General features: G+C 42.2%; 1 protein-coding gene across 6 annotated transcripts in view; it reads right to left on the bottom strand.

The window, feature by feature from the left end:
- Positions 1–10: 10 nt before the first annotated feature.
- Positions 11–11,526, bottom strand: part of vav2 (vav guanine nucleotide exchange factor 2) — a 200,569-nt gene continuing 189,053 nt past the window's right edge. For 5 of the 6 annotated variants that reach the window (XM_088011049.1, XM_088011052.1, XM_088011050.1 and 2 more), the window contains 7 exons: positions 10,113–10,184; positions 9,042–9,103; positions 8,633–8,749; positions 8,089–8,176; positions 7,760–7,883; positions 4,412–4,566; positions 11–1,831 (listed from right to left, as the gene is read on the bottom strand). In XM_088011049.1, the coding sequence (XP_087867175.1) occupies positions 1,784–1,831; positions 4,412–4,566; positions 7,760–7,883; positions 8,089–8,176; positions 8,633–8,749; positions 9,042–9,103; positions 10,113–10,184 (666 nt within the window). In that variant the 3' untranslated portion in view covers positions 11–1,783. Of the gene's footprint in view, positions 1,832–4,411; positions 4,567–5,672; positions 5,760–7,759; positions 7,884–8,088; positions 8,177–8,632; positions 8,750–9,041; positions 9,104–10,112; positions 10,185–11,526 lie in introns of all 6 variants that reach the window. The other variant, XM_014991152.2, reaches the window with a different exon arrangement.

The raw sequence follows: 11,526 nt of genomic DNA, 5'->3' as shown, positions 1-11,526 counted from the left end.
GTATTCACGCTTTAAATCAAAAGAGATATTTATTTCATAATAGACCTCATTTGGAAATACTCAACCATTTCAAAAAAACACGATCAGGTGTTTCATTTTTCTGGGATGAACTGACAGGAGTCGACATATCAACAGTCACATGCAATGGGTTTTTCTCCACCTTGTAAAAAAACAAAACAAAACAAAACGACTACAGCCCTGACGATCAGCCGCCTCCACCAACTCTCCCTGGTTTTCTCCAAACACAGCAGCCCTGTTTGTGTTTTTGCACCAACACTCGAACGTTTCCAGAGGAGTCCGATCCGCTCGGAGCTGGTGTGCTTCCTGTTTGCATTTCCATCCTCAGAAATCGTAGAAACTGAGGCGTTTCTATAGATTTTTGCAGCTAAAAGTATGGCTTTCACTGTAGAGGTCGGCAAAAAATAATTATGGAAACTCTAAAGAATTGATTCAAATAAAGGTGCAATAAAACAAATGCAGAGAAAAGCAACACTAATTGATTGTGACATGATTTTAGCACCAGGAATCGACTGGGACCAAAACAAAACATGAAGCACATCAACTGTCCCAGTTTTTGCTTTCAGGGGAAATGGAGAGCCCTGAAAATGAATTCCCCACATAAACATGTTGATCGGAGTGAGGTTAATGAACCGTGTGAAACAAATAATTAAAAAAAACAACAAAAAAACAATTAAGGCAAGGTAGAAAACTCAAAGCACGGCTGGATTTGGCTGCTGCTTCGCCTCTGGAGTTCAAAAACAACTTGTGATTCTGTGCAGGAAACGACGAAGGAACGATGCGTACAGGTTTAGAAAGCGTGACATTAGGTTTGAACGTCTTTCCCTTTTGGCATCCCACAGGACTGTGACACCTCCACAGATGTGAGCTGTGCGTGTGATGGGCTAAACCCCCCCCCACCAAACAAGCTGCTTTGTGTGAGTCCATCCAGTCTGGAGTTGATGTCTAAAGTTGGATCTGCGCCGCGCAGCCCCGTCAGTAAAGTCCTGTGCTTGTGGACGAACCGGGAGCCTCTTCACTTCACCGACTGATGCGCCACCGTTTTTTTTTTTTTTTTTTTCTCAAGGCACCGTACTGTACATTTCTATTTAATGTGTGTGTACATGAGTGTGTGTGTGGGTGTGTGTATGTGGGCACATGCATACACGGAGAAGTGAAAACCAGTCCACAAAGTCGATTCCATCCACTGGTGTCAGCCCACAAGGCATCACCATGACAACTAAGGCAAAAAAAATCTCTCGACGTGAAAACACCGCTTCGCTTTTTTTCTCTCTCTCCTTATTTTAGTTCGTCTGATCCGACTCCCCACAATAATCATTAGTACTGATAATAATCTCTATTCAATAAATTATCTATACTGTACAATTAATTCACCTGGCACAGACCTGCAACAAAGGGGAGCGTTTTTCTTTTTGCAAAATAAAGCTATCGACAACAAGTTCCTGCTGCGTCCTCGTTATAGTAAGTTCTCTGCTGAGCACACGGAGGCGGACATACAGCAACGCAGCTTTTTGCCTTCCATGTATAGAACTTAAACAGGACACCTTGCAAAAAAACAAAAAACAAAAGCTGATGCATAATAGAGGGATGGGAGGGGGGAAATTAAGAAACCGAGTAAAAATTCTTGCAGAAAAAGTTTCCAGCAAAAGGCATGTTGCTCTTTTTTTTTTCCTGGAGAGAGTGAGTCATTTCCTCTGAGGACAGCAGATAGAACTTGGTTCCCGATTCAAAAGGAAACTGGCTTCGCCGGCGAGCGAGTGGAGCTTTACTGCACTCCCTCTTCATCCACGTAGGTGGAGGGAAACCATCCGATCTGCAAACGGGACACAGAGCAGCCGTGTTAATTGAGTTCATTTATTCCTCGCCTGCAGAAAGATAAACATTTTGCTAACAATGAGTGACGCTTAGTTAGACACCAGGATGTACTTTCTGTACAAGCACCCATCTGTGGGTAAACACTAAACATCCAGCTGGAAATCAGCTCTCAGAGTCAGTTTCATTTTCATACTCTGCAGATAATCGGGATTGACAAAGTTGCCATTTTTGTGATAGTGCTGTGCTTCACTGACAGAATTATTTCATATTTTTCATTATTTATGTCCACATTTACGTCGTTTTGCTTCTTCTGGTTCAGAATTGTGACATAGAAGTCAGATGAAATGCGACACGACCGCATCCGGTTTAGTTCGACGTGCACAACTCAGATTTCCAGAGGACGAAAACATCGGATTTGAGTCGTTCAGACTGCCAGGAAAAATTCAGATGTGGATCACACATCCTCAAAAAAAACCTGAATTTGGGTCTCGTTTGCCTGCTGTGTGAACAGATATTTTTGAATCAACATCCTGCTTAAAACAGAACTACTATCTATTTTAAGTTTTCTAGAAGAGAAACCAGACTTTGAGCTCAAACGCTCCAAGCGCATCAAATCGCCCCGAGCTAGATGTGTAAAATGTGTTTGGTGTGAAGAACCAAAAAGAGTTATTGTTTAAAAAAGCATTAAAAATTAACAAAGACATCAAACTAGAGAGCATAATTTTTTTTTGTAAAGATAAAATGTAACGTGTGTCCTGCACATATAAGAATTAAATGTTCCACAGGTAGTGCAGGTGTAAAAATAGGCAGCTAACAGCCCGACACTGAGAGCATGATGATGATGAAGGTGGTGACAGAAGAAGTGGGAAGTGATTATAAGTTGAGTTCAGTGTCAGGGGGAAAAAAACAGAAAAACGAAGCAGTTTTTCAGCTCTGAGGTGTGGGCTGTGAAGACCCTGCAGCACCTGCCAGATGGCAGAAGAGCTGATGACAAGTTTCAGCTCTGAGTCTGCTGCTTGTGGCGTATTCTGAAAATGTCATCTAGTCTGGGATAAGAGAGCGATGATTTTCTCAGGATGTATTCATGGCTCTCCTGGGGATTTTCCTTTTAGAGTCGAAAGCTACGCTGTGATACTGTTTGCACAAAGGTTTTCAGTGGCGCAGGGAGAGAAGGCTTTGAGCAGCGTGACAGGCAGACTGACTGTCCTCAGGGACGTGTGTCCCCAAAGACTTGAAGGACAAGACGATCCCCTTTCCTCCACACAGGGGAATATCTTTTGTCCCTTTGATATCTAAGGTCAAATTAGAGGTCGTCTCCATGTTTGGTTCTGATTTTTGGCGATGCAGAGTAAACTGGAACGAAAAGATCTGAGGCGTCTGAAGGTTGGTACAATGGCAACAGGTCTTTAATGTATTTTGTTGCTCAACAAAATACATCAGTATTTTATAAACTGTCAGCACTAAAGGCAAAACAAAAAGTCTATTCTTTGAGGTACAGGAAGCCACAAGCTGCGTTTGCATCACTCGAGTTGTGATCAGCATCCAGATGTCAATACTGGTGGAATTGACAAAGAATACAACAGGAAGTGGTAGGAGGATGAGAGTGTGGGGTGCTTTTAATGTCTTAGTGTATGACATTAAGGACTTTAGAACTGGGGTGCTGTGCTCTATTTTCCTAGTTTTAGTGAGAACTCGAGCTGCAGCGTTCTGATTTTTGAGGCAGACTAAAGATAAATGTATGAATGAGTTCCTTCAGATCTTTCTGGGACATTCGTCTTTTAATTAAGAAATGTTCTTCAGGTGATGGAAGGCTGACTTTGTAGTAATCTTTATGTGTTTCTAAAGGTTCAGGTCCATCTTCACCCAGATTTTGGGCCTGATTACTAGTTCCTAACTCTAATAACTAAAGCTGCATGCTGACTCGTCATCATTCCTCTATAGGTCCAAAGATAATAACTCCTTTCCTAACTTTCAAGGGACGAGGTATGGATAACTTGAGGGAATGGATGAGTTGCTTTCTGCAGGTGGTTGTAGTTAAATGCCGACAGCATATATGTCAATTATTTGGCTGAAGCCCTGTTGGCATAACAACTGAATGTGAGATGAGAAGCAAACGAAGCCCATGCTGAAATGGTAAAACTTCTCACAACAGAATCTTGCAGCTCAGATGTTTGAGCAAAGAGAATCAGGTTCGAAGCGGCTGCAGCTACAGGGTTCACTCTGGCTGTTCATTAAGTAACATGGAGTTTTTCTTTTCTATTAAAGCTTCAAATAATAGGAGCAGAAGTGGTAACACAGCATGGAAAAAAAATCTAAATCAGACCATTTCAAGAAGTTGAAACAGAAAATTATGGCTTTGTGACTGCGGGAGCTTAGAGCATGGCCTCCTTCTGTCACTACAGGAGCGCATTAGGACGGTCAAATGTGCAGCTTAATGGGGACAAATTTCTAAAACAGAGTACTGACATGCTATCCACGTTTCACAGAAAGGTTCTGCCAGCCACCTGCTTTAGGGTCTTCAGTGGTTCAATCGTTAAATTTAATCTCGGCTGTTTCAGACTTTTATCGTAGCACTTACCCGTCCGTTAGCCTCTCCTTTCCACCAGCCCTGGTCTCCGCCAATTTTGCTGTATATTTTGACGATGTCTCCTTCCCGCAAGGACAGCTCCCTCATGTCGCGTGCTGCAAAGTTATATCTGGCCACTGCCGTGCTCACCACCCGAGGAGTAAACACTGGGAAATGGAAACAGTGGGGGCATTGATAACATGCATAAACGGGGATCCAACACGTCTCATTTGTCAAAATGTCATCCTGTTCCACACAAATTTCAGATTTTGACATCCTCTACTCTAGGAAGCTAGTATTAAAGTTCTGTTTTGTAGGTACACCTCAGCTGTGAGAGACAGACTCAGACCAGGACAACTGTCAATGGTCTACTGAAGACCCAATGAACCATTGAAGACCCAAACTGATTAGTGAAAGGAGACTGTTGCCTAAAATCTCTCAACACATGGCTCCATCCATCCTCTACACAATGGTGCAGTCTTGGTTCCCCAAATCAAGCCATTTCCCCCCCACAGCTGGATATTTAGGACGATGTTCCTGGGATTGTACTCATCTTTCTTGGATGGAGTGAGTACCAAAAAAGTTTCCAGTCTCATCCGACCACATGACTTTCTCCCGTGCCTCCTTTGGCATATCAGTCGTTAGCAAACATCTGATGGTTCTGGATAAATGCTATGTGCTGCAGGATGCTAATCCATGGTGGTGTAGTGTGTTACTAATAGCAACCTTTGAGACTGTGGTCCAAGGTCATTGTAGCTGATCTCTGTTTTCTGATCCATACTTTTTGATCCTCCACGAAACGAGATCTTGCAAGAAGCCTCAGTCCGAGGGAGATTGAAAGTCACCTTGAGTTTCTTTCATTTTCAAATAATTGTGTCAACAATTGTTGCTTTCTCACCTAACTGTTAGGAGAGGTTCCTAAAGATGGACTAACAAGTCTGTGATTGATTTGGTCTTTAACAGACCTCGCTATTCATTGTAAGTGAAAAAACCTGAAAAGTACTTGCTTTTCCCGCTGTTATGTAATGAAAATTACTATTTGTAACGATTACATATGAAACCTGTTGTACAAAATGACAAACAAGCATGGAAATAAAACAGAAAAACATTTTTTTCCTTTCATTTAATGAATAAAATGTAATTCTTGCAAACATGGCAGTGTTGCCAATGAAAAGTGCCTCTGAGAAGAAGTAATGAGCATGAGAGCAGATATGCTGAGTAGGTAATTTGAGGTTAACAAGAGCGAGAAGTCAGCGGGAGCACAAAGGAGTACCTGACCAGAAGGGAGCGGAGCTCTGAGAGGAGAAGTTCAGGCCTTGTGGACTGAGGAAGGAGAAATTGTAGGAGGCGCAGGTTGCTGCTGATAGGAGGAAACGGAGAGAGGGAAAGAGGGAGAGAAGAAAACAAGAGAAGAAATGAAGCTGGAAGACGTTTTGAGATGCAGGCATGCTGAGCTAAAGCAGGAGACGCAGGAAGAGAAGATACATTTCACAATTCCACGAGCAAATTTGCATATTTACAGAGTTCATCTGTGGCTCATTCATAGGTAAGTAAATAGAATACAGTTTGTTTTTTTGTCCCACGGTGAAGGTAAACATGAGACTTTTATTCAGAGTTAACATGTTTGACCATTAAACTAATTATTTAAGTAATTATGGTGGACGGCTGGTAATTCCTGTTGAGTTTTTGCGTGTGCCACCTTCTGCCATCTGGAATTTGCACCAAGGAAGCTGTCAAAGTCACATCATCGTCTGAGCTTCCCACAGTTGTTTAGCGGCGTAGTGGAGCTGAATGAAAAGGCTGAAATAAAGTCTCTTATTACTAGTTTCTTTTTTAGTCTCAGCCATTTTCACGTCTAAACGGTGAGAGGACACAGCTGCATCTTAAAAATCAGCACACTTTGCAGAGTGGAGGTTAGGAGAGCTTCTAAATTTAGCTGAAACAGAAGGGAAGCAGGGTCACTCTTCAGGGTGAGGGGAGAGAACAAAGGCAGAGCAGGACAGACGCCAGCGCAGCGACAGAGCCAGTATTCATACAGTCTGATGCTCAGAGACGGCAGCCAGTTCTGTGGCTCCACAAACCTCTGGGTTAGCTCCCTTTCCATTTTCTATCCCGCACTCCTGCATTTAACTGTGTCATCTTCCTATTCTTCTCTGTTCCCCACCGGCCTGCCTCAATTACTCTTTGTATGAGTCAAGAGAAGCTTTGAAATTGGCAGGAGCCGAACACCAGGAAAGCCAAAGTGAGTGGGAGTGAGTTTAGTCTGTCTGTTGTTTTACCCAAAGTTACCACAAATTCGCAGCATCTGCTGCATATTTCGCTCCCCTAAAGGCTCATTACCAAAGCCATCATCAGTCATAAAGCCAGGCGGCCACGTGGGGAAAAGCAAGTTCATGTCTGGGCGCAGAGATGAACTTGCAGAGCTCCACATCACAGTGGCATCACAGAAGGCTCAAAGCAAGGAGCCAGGACTCTGAACAATGCAGAGATGTGCAGAAAGGAATGGCTGCTTTGTTTGTTCCAACCTGGTGAAACGTCACAGGGAGAAATCAAGTGCTGTCCTGGTGGTGGAAGAGGACAACATCAATCTCACGCCACAGAAAAGTTCACATTTTTCTGTGGGGCATGATTCCGATTCACAGATTTTTCATCCCGCATGTTTAAATATTCTAAAGAAAATGCCTCTTTGGGATCTGAGATGTTTGTTTAATGCATATTGAGGTATATTTGTTGTTTGAACTATAAAATATGCAGCTCCATGTCCTTTTAATGCGGTCCAGCCCCAGTGAATACCACCACAGATTTTCCCTGCAACGTTCAACAAAAGCATGTTCACCATCGGTAGCAGTAAGTGTTGGGAGAGCTCTATACTGTGGACGCTCTCACGTTTGAATGAACTGATCGGGACCTGGTACATCCAACAGTCACAAAATGAAAAGTATGAACTCTTCATTTTTTCCTAAAGGGAAGATCTTTTCTTCCACGCTGCCTAAACTTCCTGGTGATGTTTGTGACCAACTATGACCAGCCGGTTCATCACAAGTGAAGCAAAAAAAGGGGTTTTAACAACGAATCCCTGACAGTGAACCACTGGACATTGTCGTTTCATCGTCGTCATTAAGCTGCAATCCAATTATGAGAGCAAAACACGCTGATTAAACCAACTTCAGTTATTATTTGTTATGTTCTCACCCTAATTACTCACAAGTCTCTAATCCAGCACAGAATCAGGAAGCGAAACAAAGCAGGAGGAAATCAAGCAACATGCTCTCAGATGGAGTTAGCAGGTTTCGGGTTGTGTTGGAATCGACCTCTGTTTGCTAGCAGGAAGTCTGGAAGCGCTGCTGAGGGGAACTTTACCTGGTGAGCGTGTGCTAGCCCGAGTTAGCGAGCGTTCTCTGGACTTGTAGGGATGCCTCAGCGTGGTGTCTAGCAGCTTGAAGCTTTCCTTCAGTGAATGCGACTGATAGTACTCCACCAGCTCCTGTTGCATGGCAACACACACAACGTGAGCAAAAGTATTCGCACTCCATGAGGAAACTCAACGTAAAAGTTCAAGGCATGAACTGGAGTTGTGGCAGTTTGGTCTGGGATTCCTAAAGTGTTATTCTACATATCCAGAAATTGAAATTTATGGTTTTTAAATGACTGTATCTGAACAGAAACATGAAACGTAGCTCCTTCATTACCAGAAGACTCTCAAACTTCTTTGCTTCAGTGATGTGGATCCAGTTGTCTTTCTCGATAACCTTGATGTGTTTCACTTCATCGTTGAATCTGCACAGAGGAGGAGGAGACTCTGATGTAATCAATCTGAAAACCTCCTGATTCGTAATGTCAAAGTTTTATTCCGGCGTAATACTTTTATGAACACAGCGCAACTGAAGTCGTTTTCTAAAGGGTAAAGATTTGTTCACTTATGCAAATACATGAGAGGCTCGTCCCCGCAGTCCTTTTGCACCTGTGTTAAAGGCTTGGAAGCAAATTTGCGAATACAACCCTAATTCATCACTATGTGACAGCTCCAGCAAGAGCTCAAACAACAATATCTGCGTGGAGCACCGTCTCCAAGGAGAGAGAAAATAAACCAAAAAAGCAATTATGGAAATTAGTTGGAGCCAGAAACGGGCTCTGCACAAGCTGGCCGGGGTTTCCTGAGACACTTTCTGTCTTCCCTGGGATATAAATAAGAGCCGGACCAGCTTCTCCTCCAGCTCTCTGTGAAATGCTCACTTGATGCTGATGGCGAAGCGCTCAGCCTCGGCCGTCCGCTCCCTGATCAGGTACGTCCCGCTGCAGTGGGACTTCAGGAGGTTGTCCGCCTGCTGGCGCTCCATGTTCCCCGCAAACCTAAAGGAGGAGAAGAAGAAGAAGGAGGGAATTGATGACATGCTCTAATTATTATTATTTTTTCCCAGAATCAAATTCCTAGAATTCTCTCTCTCTTTTTATGAACATAAAATTTTATTGTACATAATTTTACAGAGGTCAGGATCTAACAATGGAACCTGAAAAACCAGAGGATAAATCAACAGATTGATAGTTTGATAGGGAGTCAGAGTGGTTAATGCAGCTCTGCATGATAAAAATTAGTGTCCCGGCCGTTTAAATCTAAAACGCTGAGATGTTAAGAGTTACATACCAAGGATATCCATAGTAGTCTGCTTCTCTTGATGACTGCCGGCTGGATAATGACTGGAAAGGCTGTCACAAACAAACGAAGGAAGGAAGGGATGCATTATGCAGAGCAACAAACAACCAGACGACGTTAGATTTAAACAAACTGCAAAATGTTTCTAAGTTTTCCTCAGTTTCCTCCTGCTGAGATTAGTTATGATTCATTAGTGGAAGCCCTCCATGCAGAACCGGCCCACATCGGAACAGCTCAGCACATGGGAGGCTTTCACTTTCGAGTCGAGCTTAACTGGAGGATTTGCATCTCATAGGAATATTCTGAATGTGGATGACGGCGAGATGCCACCCTACAGCAGGAAGCAACGGCGAGGGCTAAAAGCCCGACCTGCACAGGAGGCTGTATGGGAATGGCTAACATGTTTATGTTCATGAGTTTAAATAAAGTTCAGAGAAGCGACCAACAACACCTAAAGGTATTTGTTTGCACTGCACAGACTTCAGTTTATTCTCTAATGGCAACAACATGAATAAAATGTGAAAAGTTTTGGCTGCGCTTTATTTTCAACTTCCTTCTATCATTAATGTTTAGAAGAAATTCTCATTTCAACATAAACCTCTCTGCTCGCTTTGGGTTCATGTTTTGGTTGTTCTGCTGAATTTCAAGTTGTTTTTGTTGCTTTTAAGGTTTTCTTTTCCCAGGATTGCTCAGTATTTAGTCATACCCCTATAGCATTTCCAGGACATAATGCTGCCACCACCGAGCATCAACATAGGGATGGTGTGTTAAAGATAAGGACAATTTTAGTTGGGGTTATTAGATTAAAGCAGTACAAATGCAATGTTTCTTTTGTTAAATATTTTCTTTCCATTTAAAAATTATGCCATAACTTTGAGTTAATAAGTCGATATCTCATAAAATACCTTTAAATTGGTGGTTGTAAGGTTATAAAATGGAAAAGCTTCTTGTGCTGCATTTTCTGGACATTATGCCTGAAGAAATAATCTTGAATTTCTGCTGAATATGCTTCCAATTTATGTTGGACAGGCAGTAAAACGGTCGCTTTAGAGTAAAACCTACCTTCGGGTCTAAGTAAGGTTTTACACATGAACTGGGAAAGAAGCCACTCTTTTGTGTTTGTATCAGCTTCCCCTGCAAGACAGAAATAAAATGTCAATAAATATGATAACATAATGAAAAATTGCATCTTTTTTTTTTTTTTTTTAAGATTTTATGGAAGAAAGTCAACCGGTTTTAAGAACAAGGGGTTAAATATCTTGAATTATATAATGAGTTTATAAAACTCCTCCAGCTGCACTAGTGTGTCCATAAGATGTGAATCTTTGCTGCCCTCTAGTGGCGACATCATAAGTTAATGCAGGCAACAGGTTTAAATAAAGCAAAAGCTTTTGCTCTCCTGATACAATGAGCTAAAACTAAGCCAGTAAACCAGTTTGAGAGATGCTACATCCACCACATCAGATTGGATTCTGACAGGTCTCACTAAAAAGGCAACAAATCCATCAAGATTGCTCATCAGCGTCAGACAGAAGCTGGAGTGCCTTCACCGTTTCCTCCCTGCAGCGATCGATCGGGAGCCGCAGCAGCCCTCCGACTTCGCGCAGAGAGATTAAAACCAGCGTTCTGTAGAGAAATAACCAACTTTAATAGCCAAGATAAATTCACGGCATCACAAAGTCGCCCCGAGTCGCTCTTGGAAAAGCAGAGCCCGACATTAGTGGATAAAAATCGATTATGCCGCCGAGACAATGAGAGACCCTGCAGCGACATCAACCATCATGTAAAAGAATTATTTATAATAGAGAAATCCCTTCTTCAGGTCTTAATAAGACAATGCAATCAGCAGAGCTGCTCCTTCTATTTTCAAATGTAAAACACAAATAAAAAAGAAGGAACATAAAGTAAATTGCAGGTTTATGTGTTAATGTTTCTAGTATTATTGACAGAAGTGTAAAAATAACAGTTTCTAGAAGGCTTTCCAGCCATCCTGAAACTAATGACTTCCACAATCTCAGCTGACTCCTCACAGAAATATCAAGGCCTAGCAATTAACTAAACGTGTTAATCAGCTTTGGCAGTAAAGCTCTGTCTGTTTTCAATACACCATCAACTGTGTTCTTTTAGTAAAAGGCGGGAAAAAGACTGAAAAGCTGGTAAGAACTGCTTTAGCATCAATAAGTTTCGGTGTTTTCTGTCGTTTCTTGCTTCACGTCCCACTAGGATATGATGATCAGATTGAAGTCTGGACTTTGATTAGTTTTCCAGCCATTCATCCATAAATTTGCTGCTGTGTTTGTGTCTGTTGTCCTGTTGATGACCCAGTTCTGGCCAAGCTTTAGATTTCAGACGGTGCACCGATTATTTCACCACAGAAAGCTTTAACATACAGAAATGCTCAGTCAACTCAAAGTGTATGCAAAACAAATCCGCATTGATGTTTGTTTTGAACATCATGACCGATGTCTTTGTGTTA

The sequence above is a fragment of the Poecilia mexicana genome, unplaced genomic scaffold (assembly GCF_051168715.1).
Source record: "Poecilia mexicana isolate PSO_F unplaced genomic scaffold, ASM5116871v1 scaffold_12, whole genome shotgun sequence".
NCBI classification, from domain to species: domain Eukaryota; kingdom Metazoa; phylum Chordata; class Actinopteri; order Cyprinodontiformes; family Poeciliidae; genus Poecilia; species Poecilia mexicana.
This window is presented reverse-complemented; position numbering and strand designations above follow the sequence as displayed.